General features: G+C 38.4%; 1 protein-coding gene across 1 annotated transcript in view; it reads right to left on the bottom strand.

Moving 5' to 3' along the window:
* The window catches only part of ppm1lb (protein phosphatase, Mg2+/Mn2+ dependent, 1Lb), a 72,035-nt gene that overhangs the window by 3,123 nt on the left and 45,738 nt on the right, over positions 1–23,174 (bottom strand). The window contains exons 2-3 of the mRNA XM_084717788.1: positions 18,892–19,108; positions 1,698–1,859 (exon numbers count right to left, since the gene is read on the bottom strand). Coding sequence (XP_084573914.1) covers positions 1,698–1,859; positions 18,892–19,108 — 379 coding nt within the window. The remainder of the gene's footprint in view (positions 1–1,697; positions 1,860–18,891; positions 19,109–23,174) is intronic.

Below are 23,174 nucleotides of genomic sequence, written 5' to 3'. Positions count from 1 at the left end.
CATCTGGGAGTGGGTCTTCATGATAAGAGTAGGCATAAAAATAAGTTAATTCTACTAAAGAAGAGACTTGATGTTCTCTGCAATTGAGGCCTTTACACACCAACAGTGATGCAAACAAACAGCATGAAATTGCAAATCGACTGAAGGCAAAATTTCGCTGTGCCTCATTCACATCCAGCGTCACATAGTTTTACGGATAAATTATAACCTTAAAAAAATCACACTGTTGCAAAAAAGATGGAATTGATATCAAGTGAACATGACCTGGTGCTCCTTTTTCTTCAACTGACACAGAGCAAATTTCTGGTAAAATGTATTTTATGTTTTGCTAATAGCTCCAGCTGTTCGCAGTTCGACTTTGGTTTATCCACACTCTTCCACAGGAGGAATGTCCAGTTAGAAGATTTAACAAAGACATTTTCTGTACACCCTTGAAGCTTGAAATACACATCATACGCATGCTGTTGCTTGGATATGAAATCTTGGAAAATAAAATCAACCTTGGTCTGAAAAAATAAATGCTGCAAAATTGCTTGGCAAAATTCAGTTATTCTTATGAAAGCCTGCATTGGCAAAAAATATTAACGTGCAAATTAAAAGCACAAAAAACCAACACAGAAAATGTCAGCATAATGGAAAAAAATTGACACTGTGCATCTCTAATTATTTATGGTAAAATTGTCTGTGTTTATGATTTGATTGTTGCAATTTGTGGCTCTGCTATCAAGATGTTGTGGTTGCATACTGTGATTTTAGGTCTGTAACAAAACATTGCATTTCAACCCCCCCTGTGTTGACGGAGTGAATTTAAACTTTCTTTGGAAGTCTTTCTTTTTTTCAGTGCATAGACAGAACTTCAATCAGGTTTCCCTCATTAACATGTAAATATATGTAGCAAGGTGCTCCGCGATCTAATCAGATCATCAGCTGCAGCCTCTGGAGCCTGTGGCGTAGGTATAAAGTTTCTACCATTAATTGTTCTTGAGCGTCTGTTTACAGGAATGTGTCACAGAGAGACAAACAGCACCGTAACAAGATAATACCTCCCCATGAGAGAGGGCGACTGTATAAGCAGTTCTTATTAATATTCTAGTGATTCCCGTATATGAAAATTCATGATTAAAACATTAGGTAGCCCCCATCACTGAAGGTCACTATAAACAGTCGGGAATCTCAGTATTTGCGACATCATAATTGCAAGCATGTTACATGAATAAGTTAACAGCAACACAATGCAAACTAAATGTTTTATTTTATTTTTTTCCAGTACCCAATCAGACCATTAGATGGAGATGGTGGGCTGTCCTGCTGGTGACCACACCGACTGACTCATCTGGCAACCTGCCATCAAACTCTCCTCAGCACAGAGAGTATGCAGATTAGGTGGGAGGGAGACTTACGGCTACAAATACACCTTAAATACTGTGCACTGTCTGGCTGCTTTTGATAACATGCATCTTTAGAAGCTGATTGTGTTATCAGTCAGCAGGGTTTGATGTCAGCTGGAGCTCAGAGACACAAGATGTGAAAAAAAAAGGATAATGGCGCTCAGCTTTGATCATAAGAAGACTTATTTTATGCTTTCGTGACAACAATCTGAGTTCTGATGTTCCCTGAAGTTTTAACTGAAGCCTCGTTCTGCCGTTCAGAATCGGTGCAGAGGAGTCTGCTGGTCTGAGCTGCAGCTGCTCGCTCACCGGCCTTCTTGATCCTCTTGCGTTCTTTGAGCTGGTAAGGTTTGTGGTCGTGCGATAGAGGAATGGCATTGCCGTCTTTATCGCACAGAACTCCGCGTGAGTCTCCGACGTTGGCCACCGTCAGCTCCTTATCAGACAGCAGGGCCACCAGACAAGTAGTACCTGAAACAGATGGAGGAGAAGAGGGGAACAGCAGGGGACCAGAGAGAGAGGAGATGGAGCAGGGGGGTGGGGGGATGGGGGGCAATGTAGTAAATTTTGTGGAAACTATTTATGGAAAATATGACCAGACAACAATGTCTGTTTTTGATTAATCCAGCACATCAAATACCTGACGAGTAAGTGTAACATAGGCAGTGGTGGACAGTAGTGAAGTACATTTACTTGAGGACTGTACTTAAGTACATTTACTTAAGTATCTGTACTTTACTTGAGTATTTGTTTTTTTGGAAACTTATTACTTTCACTCCACTACATTTCAAAGACAAATATTGTACTTTTGACTTTTTCTTTTTTCTCCTAGAGTTGGCTTCAATCTAATTTTATGATGTGATTTTAATACAGTTACATCAGAAATTGACAACAGCTGTCCTTTTTGTTTTTGATTGTATTTCTATGCTAAATTTTTTATAGGTATTTCAATAGGCTTTGTGTAGCAGAGTGGTTCTACAAGCAAATCAGTGCATCATTAGATGGTTTCAGAGAGTTACAAGGTTCAGTAAATGCATCGTGAAAACAATACAGCATGGATTGATATTAAAAAATGTAGTTTGTAATTTGTACTTTTGAAGGGGACGATAGAGAACAATTGTTGAAGTGGAATCAGAAAAATGCTAAACTACAAGTCATAATATTTTATCTGATCTTTACTGCAAACCACTGGTGGAGAGGGGTCAGGGTGGACATCGCCCCTCATGTTGCCCCCATGTTTGAAAAAACACTGCAAAAGTGCCTTCTTGGATGCCTCTAAGGTAGATAAAACATGTTAAAGGACCCTTTACGGTTCCCATCCAGTTGAGAAAACATGATAAAGTGCTTTACCTCCAGTTGACAAAATATGTTTTAAACTGTTTAACTACCACAGCCTTTGGCATGCTGGTACCCCACTGCATACAGCTGGTGCCCCTCAGACCGCCTAAGTCCGCCACTGTCGCAAACAACAGGTGATTTTAATAAAATAGCAGGAAGATGTCATTAAAGGACAACCGTGGCCCATGAAGTGCGGCGCTGTGCCATATCGTAAATCAAAATATCATGTGAATAAGATGTAGTTTGTAATGAACAACCTAAACTACATAACCCATAGAACATAACATAGAAAAGCTACTGAGATTTGAATATAGTTAAATTGGCACCAAACTACAGCAAATTATAGTTAAACTAGTGAACTACACCGGTGACGACTGACAAATTCATATCAACTCAGTTTATATGATCCTCTCACCTAACCCCAACTCCTAGCAACCTTAATTAAAAACTTCAGTAATCTAAGGAGAAAAACAAATTTTTTTAAAGATTAAAAACACACTATGCATCAAATACACACACATTTCCCCCTGCACTAAAGTAAAACACATGAAGCTATGTGCAAACACAGCAAAAACCCTTTGAAGAAACTTCTCCTCCTTGTACCACTCTCCAAAACGCTTTCATTTCTTTTCCTCCTTCCTCTCTTTGTTTAGCTTCCCAGCCAGGCAGAACAGAGTCTGGACTCAGAATCTGAGGCCTATTGTGTGAGATCCAAAGTCCTGTAGAGAAAGAACAGATCTGCCTGTTTGGCCATCTGCTCACACAGAGAAAAGACAAAACTGAGAGACAGAGAGCGAGAGGGGGTAACAGAGGAGACGACAAAAAAAAGAGGAGAATGTAGGGGGTCCTACTGGCCTGGACCACCCGGACAGAGAGAGAGAGACAGAGAGGATACAGGGAGAGAGACAGGAAAATGGGACATACAGTGGAGACATTCTCAGGAGGTAGAAGCAGACTAGAAGAAAGCTGACTTAATGCTACTGTAAGAATGTGGATGACCTACTAACTCTTGAGACTTCCACATCTTGGTGTGATGTTGACTGACTCATGGTTTCAATTGAGCTGAATGAAATAAATCTATCTCCCCCATGAAGGGTTCTTCCATTCAATTCACAATTGCTGTGCCCTACCCCTGACCTTACGGTCAGCGTAAGAGGGGTGGGATGGGAGAGAGAGGGGAAAAGTTTACACAGGCACGCAAATCCAAACATGCTGCTGGACAGAAGTACATGTAAAAGGGTCATGTAAAAAAAGATGTGAAAAGTCCGCACAATAAATAATGCTCCCATGAACATTTATTAGTACATCACTGTATGATGTTTCAGGCACAAGGCCTTTTTCAAGAAAAAATAAAAACATAAAATGGTGAACAATTTAAATAGTACAATAAATATATTGGATCCTATGGGTATAATCCATATATACAATATAAACCACCTAAATATACCATAATGAAATCATAGGTAAAAAACATACTTTTATGATGTACTGAGAGAAGGAAAACTTACTAAGCATACACAGGCTACCTCCAAAAATATTAGAGATGGGACTGAGCCGATATTGGTACCCTGGCTGGATAGTGACTGTCATTCATGAGATATAGCCACAACCTCAGCTATTTTACATTTTTAAATACTATGCTAAGCAGCATGAGATGAGAGTTAATTAGCACTTTCTGCTCTGCTTTAATATATAATACAAAGGAAACGCCTCCCAAATCCCAGCTTGAAAACAAAACTGGAGTGAAGAAATGTACTAGTGACCTCACCCATGATACATTAAACCAGCACAAAAATGACAGCTACTATTATAAGCCACCATAAACCACGATCTGAACGAACGCATCACAAACACATTGCAAACACTAACAAAAAGTGCATTTTGTAACATAAAATTGCAAGCTTAAATTCTCAGCAAGGCATCACTGAAAATGAGGGCAATCTCTCAGCACTATCTGCAGCACACGTGAATGTCATCCTATGGCACCCTACAATGATTGGAGGACGCCATTACACAAGTTACATCACACAAACTAAACAAGTGTTCCAGATGGAAAAAAAAGAGTGCTGGTATTGCTATAGCATCAGTATATGCAGATATCCAAAATCAGTCACTGTAATTGGATTGGAACTGAAAAAAGTAGATTGGTGCATCATTACAAATATGCCATTTATCCACACATAGGTGTGCACAATAAGTGTAAAAATCTTCATACTATACTTATGAGGCTTATCTTTTGGGATAAAATACCTGTACAGTACCAAGAACTTAATAAGAACAACTTTAATATTACATGACTAGTGCATCAGGTAGGAACCGTCATAATGTAACGCTATAATCGAAAAAAAAAAAAAGAAGAAAAACTAGAGCAACAATCAACAAGCTGAGGATATAAAGTAAGACTGTCACGACACTGTCACAACCATGTCATCACACCTGTCATGAACACAAAGGAATCCTTACAAATGGTTATGACTGTTGTCATTAAGTGTCATTCAGTCAATTACAGAACTTGACATAATCAAACCAACAAAGTCTTTGTTATCACTACTTGACATTAACCAAGAAAAAAAATGTAATTAATATTTTCTTGATCTTGACTCGAGTGTTACTATTTGGACTTGCCATAATGATGTCATTAAATGTTATGAGGCCAGCTTGATGACAGAGGAGAGTACTGAAGTGATTTAGAGAGTTACCTGATGGACAGAAAGTGCTCAGAGAGTATAGTGTAATCTTAAAACATAAGTTGTCATGACAAAGACATTGACAGGTTATGTTGCCTCGGTTAATGACAAGTTGTTATGACAGTCTTATGCACACTCCATCTAATAAAGTGTTACCATGTGCTGTCTTCTAATGTCTTCTATGTACTGTGATGTTGATGTGGACATTTGTATCATGCCTGAAACATCACGTTGGTGTACTTGTGTTGTTCGTGGGAGCATTGTCTAGTATGGGAGAGAGAGGGAACACAGGCAGCAGTGGATGGAGATGAAATGAAAAGTTGAAATGAAGAGTAAGAGTTGAGGAGGGGTGGAGAGCTACAAGAAGTGGAGAGATATGAGGAAAGAAGGAGAAAAGAGATTACTTCTCAGCGGGACAATGATTTTATTATTCCCATTTATAGCTTTGGGCGAGAAAAAAGTGATAAACAGAAAATTGGGCTAAAAAAAAAGAAGCAGACAGAAAATAACTATGAGAAAGAGCACCAGCTGGAAGCGAGGCTAAAGATGAATGAAGTGAATATTGATGCCACTTAATTGTAAACGACTTAGTAAATCTTTTACGCAGTTTGTGAAAAATCCATTTCTATTAGTTTCATCATTGTATGCATCCCTAATCCTGCTGCTTGTGCCTATAGCTGCCGCTGCACTGTGCCATGCTGTCCAGCTAATTATTCTTATCTTGTTCCCATGGCAATAGAGATAATGGACTGAGGTGCCTTGCTAGTGCACCCTTCCCCAATTAGCCCAGCCATGCCAAGCACACGTTCAGCATTCACTATTAAAATGGCACCGCGGCCTGCATGCACCCTGTGCCCATGCTAATTATTGGCTTAGCTTGGCCAGGCACACCTTCAACTCTCCAACAAGATTATCATCTCAGCCCCAGTTAGTGTCCCACTCCAGAATGTATCATTGCACTGATTCACTCTCTCGGAGTTAGCAGACTGCGTTTGTGCTCTCAATAAGTCTGGAGACTTTAAATGTCCAGAATACATCCCATAGATTTATGTTGTTAACTGAGCGCCTTGGCATTTACGTGAAAAATGTGAGGGCAGGACTGGCACCACCCGGCTCACCCCAGCTCATTGTCTGCTTCAAAGCCTTCCTGAAAAAACACTACCTGCCCATTAGTTTTCCCACACCACCAGGTTTTTCCCTAAAGAGCTGCCATCCTATCTTACCTGCCCTCCTTGGACTTGCACTGTTAACATTTATAGCGATGCTATTTTTAGCATTTGGCACTGCATAAAGCTCTGAATTTGCATACTATGTCACAATGAAGCTTCTGCTTTCCATAATGTATAGTTTTTATTCCATTCATTCCTTTCCATCCCGAGTAATTAGCTGCCTCTGGGCCAGCCTCTGCCTTTTTGGAGTCCTGTGTGAGATTTTGCTTTGGGCTCTTGTGTACATTTGAACCACCCAATCATTTCCTTTTATTGTTTCGTGTTCCTTTTATAATGTTCCTTTTATATGTTTAGGATGCCCAATAGAAGGGTACATAATTGTTCATCATAAACTACAGGAACATTCAGGTCATATCTGGGCAAAGCATATAATGGTGGTTATGGCAAAAGTCACACTGACAAAGTCAACCTTGTGGGTCAGGTGGTTTAAGAAAGCACTCCACCAGCTTAGCACTGCACTCGTATAACATTTAGAGCTGTCAGAAATGGCCAAACATTACGCTTGATTAATCCCTCTAAGCCTCATCTAGGCTGGAACCATCAAAATATCTTTTTTGCAATACAACGGGAGAACTACTTATAGAGGTATACTTATTTCAATGTAAACATGTATTTTAAAGCACTGTAAAACTTCATTTCAGAGCAAGATCAAATGAATGATTTGTAATCTTTGTAATCGATATGTTATTTAACAGCTTACATAGCTTCCGTACAACTTTACCTTGAGGTTCCATAATTTTGTCATCTGACCAAAATCCAAAGTATTTCCAAATGTATTTCAACCTGGTGCAAGTGCAAGTCACTTTCTTTGCGGCCGAGCACTCTGCCATCATTACCACACGGTCGTCGTTGAGTTGTTTGCTCATTCAAACTTGACATAAATTTCATTTTCAATCCATGGAAGTGATGTGTGGTTCCTGTCATGTAGTGGATTCAATGCAGCTTCTTTAAACAGTTCAACTATATAATCTCCAGCTATTATTATTATTGATTATTAATTATTAATCATTATATGCTGATAATGAACTTATGTCCCACATTTTTATTTTTCCCTGGGGTAAACAGGGAACACAGAATTTCTGGGGTCCCACTGAAGTTATAAGCTATTTAGGCAGAATATGATGGATACTACCACAAAGAAAAGGAAATACAGCTTTAACAAAGACTATTAAACTGTTGTCTATTGTGAGCTACCCAAAGGGCAAAGTGTGAGATAGAAATGTTTATTTTTTAAGTTAGACATGTAAAATTTTAGACTGCTCCTCACTGGTAACGTGTCTCAACAGAATTTTTTGTTTTTCAAACATGTCCCAGCTGATACTGACTCAAGTGACATCACTTGAGTCAATTTATCAGGCTTCCTCTGGAGCTACAAAAGGCTTTACAACTTTTTCACATACTTAGCAGCACTCCCCAAGACCTGTAAGTTCAGCTCTCCTTCAAGATAATCAATCCCTCGAATCTCCTTCCTACACTTCACACAAATGGGTGCAGAAAAATAAAGAGATTTGTGCCTAGAGTCCATACATACTTTAAGAACTTTAAAACACAAAAATCTTCAGTCAGAGCACAATTTAAATCCAACATCAAACTTGCAAAGACTTGCTTGAGATGATGGATAATTCATCACAACGAAAAACTCACCATTTTAGCTATCTAATGGTCCTGCAGTCATGCAGTGAGCAAGAACTGCTTAAAAAAAGTCTCCTTGGTGAGTTCAGGAAACTCCGTGGAAATTCAAAAGGCTGCTGCCAAAAACCACCGCAATGATGAGCAGTGTTGTTATATAACAAGAACTGTCATATCTCAGATGTGAGAGCCTGTCAAACATGTTTGGTCTTTGTCAAATGTTTAATCAACATTATGTTCATATCCTGAGGCTACACATTTCCCAGTGCACTTTTGTTTATACTGCACATTCATAAACCTTTAAAACAGGATATTATTTGAATCTTTTTGAGTTTTTAATTTAGCATAACTCGATTCCAAGATGCATTTTGTCTTTTTGGATCTTGCAGAGATCCAAAAAGATATTTGTGTGTATACAGTTTGTCTAAGTGTTGCCAAAGCCCTATGGCTGTATCATTTGGGTAACTATACTGTAGAACAGGACCAAAAATACAGCATGTCCTGATCCCATATACGAGGATCAGTATCAGTACAATCAAAGCACTTCTATGAATTGATATCAGCAACAAAGTTTGATCCATTTTCGATCTTTTATTGTGTACATCTATCAGTAATTTATTTCACAGCTGGTTCAACCTACCAAAATGCCACATCTGCTGAATAATTTTTAGAAACAAAAATCAAAATATAGCAACTGTTGTCTATCAGTGATGAAAAAACAATGTATTGCAGTTTCAAATATTTCACAATGGTTTGGTCCACTGCTTACCTATAGTCATGGGGCTCTCTTTACTAATCTAGTCAGCGGTAAAGTGAGAAATACACACAAATTTCTTATTTTGTAATTTATTTCCATGCATGCTGTAATCTTAGTCGGCCCTCCTTTGGCAGCACCGGTGTCTCTCCATCTCCCCTTGCACCATGCACTACAAGACTGACAGCTTTTAGTATGGTAGTTCCAGCTAAAACATGTCTTTTTGCTCCCCACCAACCTTAACATAAAATATTGGTCCCTGGTTTAGTCTTATTAGTGGGGCTTTTCTGTGCAGTTATATCACATGCATATGTGTAGATCTGATACGCACAGGTTTTGGGACTAATTACACGCCACAGAAGTGCTCTATTTCTCACTTTTTTTTATCAGTCTTTTGTCTCCTTTTCCTTCCAGCTGACGCAATGTCTCCTTCTGCTCTTAAAAAAAACAACAATGAAGCAAGTGAATACTGATTTGGACATTGATTGCCATGGCAATGAAGCATCAAAGCATTCGGGTCGGCCCTACCTTTTATGATAAAATTACTTGAAAGAGTCAAAAGTCCTCATCCCTCTATATATCTCTATATATTTTTAAGCTTTTGAAATTATGCTCATTAATAATTTCACAGCTTGCACTTGTATAGATAAGATATTTGTGTATTTAACAAAACTTTATTACATATTCACAATTTTCAATTTGTGATTTTTTTTTCACCAATTAGCACATTCAGATATGTACATAATAATAATAATAATAATAATAACTTTATTTGTATAGCACTTTTCATACAAAAGGAATTGTAGCACAAAGTGCTTTACAATCATAGCTAAGAGAATACCCCCCCACACCCAACCCCGCCCACACACCCACACACAGGATCACACAAACCCATACAATCAGCACTCATGTTACATCATGATAATGAGGAAATTAGATAGAAATTAGATGAGGAAACACAGGAGATAAATTTAAAATATTAAAACAATAAAAGTATAAATAATAAAAACAAGAATAAATAAATACATAAGATAAAAGAATATAAAATATTTGACAATTATTAAATGGAATAGAATGAATAAAATACCTAAAAAAAAAAAAAAAAAAAAAAAAAAAAAAAAAAAAAATTGATAAAATTAGAAATTTAATTAAAAGCCAGACTAAAAAGGTGGGTCTTAAGTTTGCCTTTAAAAATATCAATATTACATGTTGCCCTCAGATCTTCAGGCAGGCTATTCCATAAACGGGGGGCATAGTAATAAAAAGATGCCTCACCGTATGTTTTAGTTTTAACTTTTGGCACTGTTAAAAGGCCACTTCCAGAAGACCTGAGGGCTCTGCTGGGTTCATAGGGTAAAAGCAAGTTAGATAAATAAGAAGGGGCAAGACCGTTAAGAGCTTTATAAACCAATAAAAGAATTTTAAAATCAATTCTAAAACGTACAGGAAGCCAATGCAGAGACTTTAAAATTGGTGTAATGTGAGCTCTCTTTCTGGTCTTTGTCAGCATCCGAGCGGCTGAGTTTTGAAGTAATTGTAGTTGTAAAATATTCTTTTTAGGGAGACCAGAAAGAAGAGCATTGCAGTAATCAATCCTGCAAGTAATAAAAGCATGAATAAGTGTCTCTGCATTGGCTTGAGAGAGAAACTGTCTTATTTTGGCGATGTTCTTTAAATGATAAAATGCCTTTCTTGTGACATCCTTTATATGAGCCTCAAAATTCAGTTCTGCATCAAATATTACACCAAGATTTTTGACTTGCTGACACGGGCTAACAGAGAGGGCCTGTAGCTTGCTAGCCAGTTTCTCTCTCTGGTCCCCTGTACCAATAACTAAAACCTGAGTTTTGTCCTGGTTGAGCTGAAGAAAGTTCTCTGCCATCCAGGACTTCATGTCTGAAATACATTTAAAAAGGACATCAAGTGGTCCTGTGTCATCAGGAGACACGGCGATGTAAAGTTGTGTGTCATCTGCATAGCTGTGAAAGTTGATACCGTGCCTCCTGATGACATTTCCAAGTGGTAGCATGTAGAGGTTAAAAAGAGTTGGACCTAAAATTGACCCCTGGGGAACACCACATTTCATTTGATAAAAACTAGATGTGTGTTCACCCATGCTGACAAAGAATTTCCTGTCTGTGAGATATGATTTGAACCAGTTAAAAACAGTGCCAGAGATGCCAATTAAATTATGGAGTCTGTTTAAAAGAATGGTATGATCTACTGTGTCAAATGCTGCACTCAGATCTAAAAGCACTAAGACAGACGGCATTTTTGTGTCCATGTTTGACCTGATGTCATTGACAATTTTCACTAATGCTGTCTCTGTGCTGTGATATTTTCTAAAACCAGATTGATATATTTCAGCAGCGTTTGTCGAGGTCATAAAATCATTTAACTGGTTAAAAACAAGTTTTTCTAAAATCTTACTTAAAAATGGCAAATTGGAAACAGGTCGATAGTTCTCTGGTAGTGATGTGTCCAAATTGTTCCTCTTCAAGAGTGGCTTAACTACTGCTGTCTTAAAAGCAGTGGGGAAAACGCCAGTCTGAAGTGAATGATTTGTGATGGTCAGCAGATCGTTTCTTAAAAAGCTATAAACGTCTTTAAAAAATGATGTTGGAATGGGGTCTAAAAGGCAGGTTGCTGAACTTAACTGGGAGATAACTTTCTCAAGCATTTCAGCGTCCACCAGGACAAACCTCTCCAGTGTTTCCTCATTTAAAGGTGAACATTTTGAAACATTAAAATGTGTAGACTGACAATGTAAAATATTAGATCTAATAGTATCTATTTTGCTTCTGAAGTGGGCTGCAAGATCTTCACATGAAAAGTCTGGTTCAAGACTTCGGTTAAAAACAGGGTTAATTAAATGGTCAATGGTTGAAAAAAGGACTCTTGGATTTTTGTGGTTGTTACTGATTAATTTTGAAAAATGTTCTCTTCTTGCATTTTTAACTGCTTTGTTGTAGATAGTCAGCTGTTCCTGAAACATTTGAAAATGAATTGTTAGTTTGTTTTTCCGCCATTTTCTTTCAGCTATTCTGCAATTTCTCTTCAGTTTTATTATGTTACTGTTTCTCCAGGGAGGTTTTGATTTTGTTTTAATCTTTCTAAGATTTACTGGTGCAACTATGTCCAGTGCTGACTTGAGTTTACTGTTAAAATTATCAACAATAAAATCACAAGAAGAAGGTAGAATCTCTGGAGGAATATCACGTAAAATATCAATAAAACTTGCAGCCACGTCAGATGTCAGATAGCGTTTCCTTACAGTATGTTCTGGAATTTCTTGTTGCTTAAAACATGTAATTGTTTTTCCAAATGTGCCCAAAAGGCAATACAAATTGTAGGCTGTGAAATTATTTGTGAACATTAATTTCATATTTCATTTCATATTAATGACCCTTATATACTTTCATAAAAGTTAAGGCCACTTTGCATTTATCTTTTCATATATATTGTTCACTAGTGTCAAAGAATCAAATAAGTTGAGTGAGGTGGACAGGGGTCACTCAGTATGGATCTAGTTACTATGGCAATGAACAATTAAGTCAGAAAAAGACTATATAACTTTCACAAGTTGGAAAAAAACTTGATACCAGTTTGTGTACATAACTGGGCCTGTAAGACCCGTGTGGGCGTCATTATTCGATGCCACCAGAGAAAGAGGAGTCTAAACGAGGAAACACTACCAAGTTTGAATAAACGGCTGCAAACACATTTGGTGTGAACAAACATTTAGTTTAAGCGTACTGGAATGTAAAGAGCTTTTCTAAGTCATCACACACTTCACAGAGAAACCAACAATCAAAACAAATATTAACATTGTTGGAGTCAGAACAGAAAAAGTGACTCATGGCAATAAAGAAAAATGATGTCAACATTCAGCTAAAAATAATTACAACAGAAAACAAATGCAAAGCTTGGACAACCAAAAACAAAAAGACTTAACAAAATGGCAATTCACTCTGAAGAGAATCCAATGATAAAAACAGCTGTGAGAACATTTATATTGCGTCTGGCAGTTCAGGAAAGCCTGTGAACATTTCTAACTAAGGAAGAGGTATAAAGTTATTATAGTGATACACTTCACTGCATTTTCTTGCAATATAATATCAATAGAATGACACTGGTAGTATGAATACTCTGTTGCATTACTGAGGTAGAAATATTTCCTCTCTTTCTGCAGGTATTTGATTTCTAAAATGCTCTGCTCTCTGGCAGTTCAGACTTTTGCCAGCCTGACATTGAAATTATGCCGTGTGTATTCTTGTTGTGGTGTGTGTTGAGAGGGCTCAGTCTCGCAGTGTTTTATGTCACCTAAAGATAGAGCCCTTCATAACGCAGTGACTAAATACAGTATACAGTACGTTTAATTCCTGTTTTCTTCTATGTATTTTTTTCTCTTCTAGGGGACAGATGCTGGTGTACAAAATATAGCAGGTGCATAATATGCTTTTGTCCTAATACGCTACATAATCATACACCAGCATTATTATACACCTGTTAAAAAAATAATAGGACTTATAGAGGACAATTATTGCTAGAGGTGTTAAAAGGAAGCAGGTACTTTTCTTTATTTACTGTGAGATTGTTAATTTATTTCTCCTTTCTAGGAACAAGCAGTGAAGTGTACTGGAGAATAGTTGCATAAACCATTGCCAGAATCTCCCTGGCTGTGTGTATTAAGAGACTCCTACCACCAAGTATATCCGGGCAAAGATTTCGATTTGCATTGGCAGGCTTTATTGGTGCTTCAAGGATTGTTGTTCCTCGCTATTGAAAGAGTCAGACAAAGCCCATTTTTGATGAATGGTTAAAGTTAATGACAGGCATTGCCTCCCCTAATTGTTAAATGCAAGGACTAATAAAAAGAAACTCCGACCACCAGGTATGTCCAAACAAAGATTTAGGCTTGCATTGGCAGGCTTCATTGGTGCTTCAAGGACTAAGCCTGTTTTTGATGAATGGTTAAAGTAATTAAAGTATTGTGTATTTTTGTGTATCTTTTTTTTAATGTACATAAAGAAATATAAAGGGATGGAAATATTTCTACATTTTAAAGGAAAATATACCATGTCATTGCTAATCGTTGCTATGGCAACAGCTGTACATGTAGATGCAGCAGCTAGTAGCTCCTTCAAACTTCGCTACTTCTCTCTTTTAAGCTAGTATTTTTTCATCTGTCTTGCTGAAACATGTATCACTGATGACAGAAACACACTTGTAGGTATTGGAAAAGGAAGTGTGAGATTTGGATTAATAAGCAGAAGACCTTGAGATGATAAACAATCTTTCGAACACGCATTCAGATCTGCTGGATGCTCTGTTGCAGATCACCCCTGGAGAAGAGGAGGTGAGAGGGAATGAGAGGGTGGACAAGGAACGGGAAACCAGAGACTGTTGTGTGCACACAGAGACACCTGCTCCACCACATCTGGACCAAGCTGTTGCACTTGATGGGCAGACCAATTATGAGCTAACAGGATACAGCACACAAGACTCAAGACAAGGGGAGGAGGACTCTGTTTTTCATATTCCAAATTACACTGCATTAATTATCTGTATATATGTTGTTTTTTGCATGTAGCATGACAGAGCTACAGCTCTAATTTCTTGATTGAATTCTTGATTTGATTCTTTTAGGTTGAACTTAAATGGCATTTTAGGTTTCACCTTATCTTCCTTTTTATTTGTACAAGTGCTTTGTACCCTCTCTTTTGCTATTTCTCTTGTCTGTGCCAAGATCTGTTTAGTTATGTTTGCTTTGTCAATTATTCTTTGACTTACTGTAATGTTTTTTTTTTAAGTTGCATTATGCTGTTTATAAAATGGAAAACTCAATGAGAAACTTGAATCACAAAAGATGTCATAATCTGTTTCCAATCTTTAATTCTTAAGACAGGACCCTTTATGCAAGTTGACATGGCCACATTGTCAGCTCTGCCTCTATGTTGCTGCTTGCAACAATAACTACTGATTATTTGAGTAATGCAATGCTGGACTCCTTTGTGTGCTTGTGTGGGTGTAAAGGTGTGCTGGGAGACAAGTCACACAGCCAGATAAAGGTTAGTACTAACAGAATACCACACCGCATTAAGGAGACTGTTTCCATAATAGACTCTAAGCTCCTGGTCATTCCATCAAAGTCCCATCTCCCTTATCTTTCTTTCAAGCGCTTTTGTTCGCTGATAAACAACAGAGGGATGAACGAACAGGGGGATAAATCTGATATGCTGTTATCCTGTGGGACTGGGAGCTGAATTGCGAGTGTATCTCTCCATTTTCCCTCTCTATTCCTTCTCTGCCAGCTTAATTTAGGTCCCGATGGCGACAGAAAGCAGGGAGCTGTGCACCCTAAATGATGCGATTGTTGAATCAGATACAAGGACAAGAATGCACAACAATTACCTGATCAGCAGACACCCCCCCCCCCCCAGACTGAGCCACCGACAAGAAAGCTAGGACAAATACTGCAACAAATTCAATCCCTGAATGTGTAATGCCTGAACTAGACACAACTGGGGCCTTTTCATTGTAATGGAGCTTGACTGGAAGTTTATCTATAACCTCAGTGTCAGGTCTTCTTGCTGTGCTGTCAAAATAAAGGATGATAGAAATAGAAAGGGATAAGAAGAGGATATGGGCAGATCTTTGGAGTCTGGATGCAACAGGTCATGTAGCTTAAGAAAAGAAGGAGGCAGAGGGATCAGAAGCAGAGATTTACTTGGTGGCTGTTTTGAGAGCAACATAGATCATAAAGCTGATGCTTTATCTGCAGCTGAGGAAGCAGCAAAGGAGAGAAGGATGAGGATAAAAATGGGATGGGGAGGTCAAGAGCAGGTGAGGAAAACAAAAGGTAATGTAGAAGGAGCATTTCAACCTTTTCTGTAATGGCAATAATCAGCCATTGCCTGCGGACTGGGCGCTCCATCTCTGGAGATCCTAATCCTTCTCTTTAGCAATCAGAGTATCATATGACCCATCATTCTCTGGAGGATGTGAGGCCCTCTCAAAGGCCCTTTCATACCAATGACCCCCTCACCACCTAACTTACATGCGAGTCACATGTCAGCTGTCTGCGCAGGTTTCCACTTAAGACTACACACTATTCAGCCTTGTAATTTAATTGTAAAAGCTGCCGCCTTCTGTTTGACCTCATCTCACGAATTCCTCTGTATTACAACCTGGGTCTTATTTTTTGTGGTTCTGGGCTTCAATACTATTGGCTGTGATAACAATGACCTCACCGAAGTAATGAGATGAGATCTGGGAACATGGTGACACTGCTGCAACGTTTCTTTAAAAGTGGATCCTGGGACTTGGGTTGCGGACACTTTGGGTGACAATATGGCTTAAAGTATGATGGGTCAGCCAAACATTAAGAGGCTGGTCTGTTGTCTGGAGGTTTGCTTAAAACCTGTTTGACCGTCTGAACACTAGTTTTTCTTGACCATGTACTATAATAACATGATTATCATCTATATGTATAACAGCCAAAACCCTGAAGCTCAAAAACAAAGATTATTTGAAAACAGAGTTTCCCTTTATGAACGACCTGCCTCTCTGTAAACCTGTAGTAAAAGTTTTTCACAACATTGTCGTTTGCTGAGGGAGTTAGGGAGTTAGTTTAATCAGGGGCTCCGGAAGGAAAAGTGACCCTCCCTCAGGAACGCTGAATTCTTGAGGTTGCAGCATGTCACTACACTTAGTCAATGCAATCATTTTATAATCTGTATTTCACCTTCCCCAACTGCATGTTCAATAAGCCAATGATGTTTCTGTGGTAGAAAAAACAAACACAATCACCAGTATTAACATACGGTCTTAGCCTCCTGTAATTTCTCATGTCCTTGCATTTTCTCCCTGTAGAATAGATGTTAAATTAATAGAGATGGAGGGAAAAACCACATGAAACTTATTACTCTGCTGCTCCCTCACTGTTACTGCCTCTATGATGTCTACAGAACCTATTATAAACGTATTTTACCTTCGCTGTAATCTCGGACAAATGTGTTTCTGAATGAATGTTGTGTCTCTATTGCACTGTGTGATTCTGCTGTGGGACTTTTTGTTCTCTCCCCCAGAAGGTTTGTTTTGGTTCAGCCTTTTTCATCACCCTTTGTATCCATGTTCTCATTCTCCTCACCCTTTGAACGTCCCGCTCTGTTTGTCCCTTTCCTGTCTTCCCTTTACCTTTTGTCTCAGCACTTTGCTTTTATTGTTCTCCCTTCATTTTGCTGCCCCTCTCTACTGTACAGCTCTCACCAGCAAAATGTCCTCCTTCCACGCATACATCCTTCCCTCTGACCCCTCTCCTACCTCTTTCCATCCATCACTCTCCCACTCTAGCGTCACCCCTCCTTTGCTGCCTCCCTCCAGAGATAATTACTACAAGCTTCGTGAAGATCAGCTTGTATTTAAACAGCTGAATAAGCAAGGCCCGCGGCTGCTGACAGTCGCTATTCAACAACAGTCAAATGAAACGGCGGAGTAGGAAATAATAGTTTGTGTGCAGCATTATAGGGAACATTTAAAAACATCGCCCTGGACCGATTGGTGCTTTCTTATTGTGTCCCCAACAGTGAGCAAGACTTGTGGGGAGAATCCATCTGTATGTGGCCTCTACCATCTATTATGGCTACACACTCAAGCTGATTTACTGTACGCACATATTCAGATCAATGCTAATTAACCTCTTCATCTCCACAAGGATACCCATGTCCTCTGCTGACATTACTGCCTTTTGGAGGCTGTAGCGGGCTCGGTTTTATAGCTAGAGTCTAGAGTCTAGCTAGAGATGGAACGGGGCTTAATATCGTTCCAAAGTTAGGCTAAATTTTGGTCAGGGAAAAACAGGCATGGTCAATTTCACCTCAATATATTTAAATGAAAATGAGCTTTATGGGTATTGAAGAAGTTCCCCTTTACAGACATGCCCACTAATCCCATGCATTTTGCGTAAACACCACGCAGTGAAAATATGTTATTTTCGTCTGTTTCAAAAATGGTGTAGTCTAATATTCCTGCTTACTGGCATTCCTAAACAGCATTGGAATTGCATTAATTGGGTACAACTGAAAAGCTGAGACCAGGGCAGAAATTTCATGGAAGCAATAAAGGCCATTGCGGCCGTACCCCCGCATTTTGGCCTTTTATTTGCCCTGAGGCCACTGTGGCTCTGATGCCTCACTGAGAATTTAAAGTCTTGTTGGGCAACAAGTGAGATGCTGTAAATAACCAGTAGTGTGTTCCATTTTGAGTCTGTTAAGAACAGCTGAAAACTGGGCAACTGACAGCCTGATAAATTAGCAATAGACATTGACTTAGCTGACCCAGGATTTTGGACAATTTTTATCAGTTCTCAAGAGGTCGACATTTGGTACAAAACTGTGATAAACATATCAACCAAAATATTGCAGCAACAACTTATGAGACACAATAGAGGATGTGAATGGTCATCATATACTTACATTATAATGCTGTAAGCCGTTATACACCCTAAACTTTAAAAATCATGACGAAAACACAATGTCTGAGGTGCATCTCAAATTAATATTCAGCTTCCCAGCTTTCAGATGATGCATAGTGATGTATATATGTGGCATAGTCTGTTAAGCTGCTGTCTTCCCCTAAAAATACCCCATCCCATGTGGGAGTAGAGTAGGTTAATGTCCAATGAGTGTTGCATGTATTCAGACAAAACCACTGTATGATAAATCCCCCAAATGGTCATAGATAGAAGAACATGCATGAATACACTTAAATGTATCATGTATATACTGTATGTGCATATGTTTTTCCAGTTTGGGAGAATTTCCAGGCTGTTGTGAAGATTAACAAACAAACAGACGCATACACACCTGCTTCATTGTAAGTGGCAGACAGCTTGTCCAGCATTTCTTTGTCCAAAGACAGGATCTGCTGCTCCAGGATGGACGGATAGGACAGGCCGCCCCTCTCCTTTTTTTCATCTTTCTCCTTGTCTTTTTCTCTGTCTCGCTCTTTTTCCCGTTCGTAGGCCAGTAGCTGCTGGCGGAGAGCCTCGGGCAGGTGGGCCTTGGCAAAGTCAGCAGCAGCCTGATAATGGAGAGCCGAAGGAGACAAAAAGTGTTAGATGTGTGCAGATAAAAATGAGTTTGGTCAAAAACACTTTCAGAGATGGAACAACCAAATATATCTTGTTCTGTTCAAGTAGTGTTTTTAATTCCTATATTGCTGGCTACTGCTGTGTAAATTAATCAGTTCAAAAGGGACAAAATTAATTTAAAAAAATCATTATGGTAGTAAAGATTTATTGCATTTCTAAACAAAATTTGGGACAGAAAATGGGGGAGAAATGGTGGGAAGACAAGCAGCCAACGGCGTGGAAGAGGACTGGAAATTTGAAATGTTTTGGCTTTTGGACTATTTTTATATTCATTTTATTTTTCTTTAAAGAAAAAGAATAATCAGGTGAAGCTTAGTGTTATACTTCTTTTTTTACAAATAATCAGAAATAGGTGCCAAGTCATTTCAATGAGGCAAAAGTATCTGCTACACTTGGTAATGAGCTGCTTCAGTTTCTGATTTAGAATTCTTTTTGTTTGTGATCTGTATCATGATACCCTGCAAAATGACATTTTCTTCCATGTGTGAAATGTTGATTAATATCCATTGTTCCTGATAAATAAATACTTTTTTTGCCACCAAGTGCATAATTGCAATGCACTGTGGGCGACATACCCCTCAAACTGATCATCAGTGTTGACTCACTCCTGTAGCGCTCTTGATCTCACCAAGTTCACATCAGTTTCTCAGACAAATGGAATGACACTTGCGATGGTGTCGAGGATTCCCCTGAGGGCAAGTGCTGAGGGGAAGTCAGTGAGGGCATGTTTAACAACTAATGAAAGGCAGCTGAGGCGTAGGACTGAAACTATGACAGGCTGCTACTGATGAATGTTTTGGCATTTCTGCTAACAAAACAAATGAAACTGTTTATTGATTGATTGTTGCTGATTGATTTTCTGTTCATCAGATATTCATTCCACTTACAGAGGTGTATGAAAACCTGGCAATCAATAATTAGGTTAAAAAGGGGTAATGCTTCTGGGAGAGACATTATGGATACATTAGAACATTATTGATACAGAGTATTGTATCATTATTTCGATGTATTTTTAATCTAAGGCTAAGCAACGTGCACGTTTGGTACACACCTCAGAAAAAAAATAATAAAAATCACAACATTACCTTCTTTCTTTCAGGAAAATGAACTAACATTCCCACTGAAATCGTGCCTCATCAATTTTTTGGCATATTGTTCAGCCTGACTATAAAGATGCGCACACACTTGTAGTGTACTTGGCGAGTGATACACACATCAGTGGCTACAGTGGCAGTAACCTCCTCGTCCTTTCTGCCTTGCTGAAGTAAATAAATCTCAGATAAACAAAGATAAAGAAAGAAAAAGTGCATTGGCAATCAAACCCACACATGCTCACTCTCACACACCCTGCTGCGGGATAGAGCTGAGCCAGAGAAACTGTATCCTCACCTCTATCCATTTTACTCCGAGGGCAACACCAACTGAACCCTTTTTTTTTTCCTCCACACATACATCCCCACTGCTGTTTCACAGCAAATAATGCCTCCCTCCCCCTGACTCGGTGCCAAACAGGGAAGACGAGCCAGTCCAAGGTCACGGAGTTCAAAAAGTTCCAAGTACAAATGTCAGATAATATTCTGCTGACATGATGCCGCTGATCTACAGCATCCCAGATTCATAGAGCTCAGATTTCATGCACACAGAAACACCTGCAGGAATTAAAAAGCAGTGGATTAAGAGAACAGAGCGCAACTGCAGGAGAGAAAAAGTTTGCAATTTCCTGGCACTGAATAGAATGCTTTGAGGTCAAATGACAGAGACCCATAGATGAACCCCATGTCTCAAGTGTGTCCCCATTTAGCTCTGTCTCCTATCTAAGCCTCCCTCTGTTTCTGCTCTTGGAAATTACTTTCAAGGACTCAGATAACCCTGCCTCCTCCTCCGCTTCTTCTCCACACATGAAAACAACTCATCCACTCCTCTCTTGTTATATCTCGTCAGTGTTATTGAAGCTTTCCTCTGCGAGCTCCGTCACTCTTCCCCTATCTTCTTCTTCTTCTTCAATGAAACCCAAACACTTCCAGTTTCACAAAGTCCCTTTCTCGCTCGCTCTCTTCCATGGTGATACTCGGTCCAAAATCACTGTGGATCATTCTGACACTGTTCTTTGTCTTGTCTGAAGACAAATCACAGTTGACATACCTTCAGCCAGCTGTTACCATGCAGAGTGCAGGATTCATAAACTGGGTTCAAAGGTCATAAATAGAACAGGAAGACTTTTGTCTGCTTGGCTTATACTGGGCCAATTACCAAGCAGTTCAATTGTCTGCCTGTCAGTTCTTCATAAAGCACTGGGGTCACAAAATTGTGTGTTCCTCCAAAGAATTTGACTGCACATGCACATGTATGTACCAATCAGTCTTTGAGACCAGTGGTGGAATGTTAAGTACCAGGGCTGAAACTAACGATCTTTATCGATTAATCTGTTGATCATTTTCTCAAATAATCCATTAGTTGTTTGATCCATAAAATGTTGATCAGTGTTTTCCAAAGCCCAAAATGATGTCCTCAATGTCTTGTTTTGTCCACAACCCAAAGATATTCAGGTTACTGTCACAGAGGAGTAAAGAAACCAGAAAATATTCATATTTAAGAAGCTTTTTTTAAAAAAAGGCTAAAAAAGATTAAATGGTTTGTCGTGACAGTTAATTTCAACATCAGAATTTTAAACCTCCATACAATACTAGTGTAACAAATACTCAATATTTCTTTCAATACCACAGCAAAAAGAAAACAAAGGCCTTGGCACACATTTTTTTCTTTTTTTACTAACAAGTGCTGGTACAGAAAGTCACTGAAGGCTTATCAGTTTTGTTACAAGCCAAATGTCAGGTATGAAAATAAAGACTGAACTGAACTAAGGTCTTGAATGAGCACTTCATCAGTTTTCTTCAACAGCTTTGGTGCTTTTTATACTATAATTTATGGATACTGTATCATTTTAGACAAGAGGTATTGAAAAAGTATTGAAGTATCCTTACTTAATACAACCTTATGTAGTACATTTACTCAGGTACTGAACTTAAGCACAGATTTGAGGTACTTGTACTTTACTTGACTATTTTAATCTCATTATGTTACTTTATACTTCTTTTTTGCTACAATTCAGATTAGTATTGGACTTGCATATTTACTTGACGGCTTTAGTTACTAAATACTTTACAAATTAAGATTTTTGATTTGATTAATCCTTTGTAAGGAAGGAACAGGTCAGGTGTGCTGAGTGTCGGCGTGCCATTTCAAATCAATCCACAAAACAAATTTGTATAACGCTGTTTTTAATTCTTGATTCCAAAGCTTTTAATCTTTCTTTAATTTTGTTTTTTACGTCTTAATTAACTTTTTGATCTGTCTGTTTTGTTTGTTTTGTCAGTTTGACTGATTTTTATTGTTTTGATACTCATGTTTGTAATACTTGCTTTGCTAACCGAAAACATCTCCTTTCCCCATGTTTTTCATAGCTTTGCTTGTTTGTACAGCACTTTGTAACTCTGTTCAGAAAAGTGCTATATAAACAAATAAAGTTATTAATTAATTGTTAAGTATTTTGGAAAATCTTTCAATCATTTTGCATGCAAAAATGCCAAACATTTCATGATTCCAGCTTCACAAATGAAAGGATTTGCTGCTGTTCGTTTTAATTATTTCAATCATTTTAATTCATATTTAACTCTTTTGAGGGTTGTACTGTTGGTTGGACAAAACAAGCATTATGAAGGGATCACTCTGGGCTCTGGCTAATGGTAATAGTTATTTATCTCTATTTTCTGAATTTTTACAAACCAAACATCAAATCCATTAATCTGCATATTAATCCACACTGAAAATATTTATTAGTGTCAGTCCTGTACGAAATAGTTAAAAAAAAATAGCTCTTCCTCATCCAACTACAACCATAAAATCTTGCTTTGACATTAATGCATAAGAAATACTAATTTCACGATATACTATATAATAGTTAAAAAGTCAGAAGGGCCATTTTCATTGAACCCAAAG

Source organism: Lutjanus erythropterus, chromosome 4, assembly GCF_056507025.1.
Source record: "Lutjanus erythropterus isolate fLutEry1 chromosome 4, fLutEry1.hap2, whole genome shotgun sequence".
Classification (NCBI taxonomy): domain Eukaryota; kingdom Metazoa; phylum Chordata; class Actinopteri; order Lutjaniformes; family Lutjanidae; genus Lutjanus; species Lutjanus erythropterus.
This window is presented reverse-complemented; position numbering and strand designations above follow the sequence as displayed.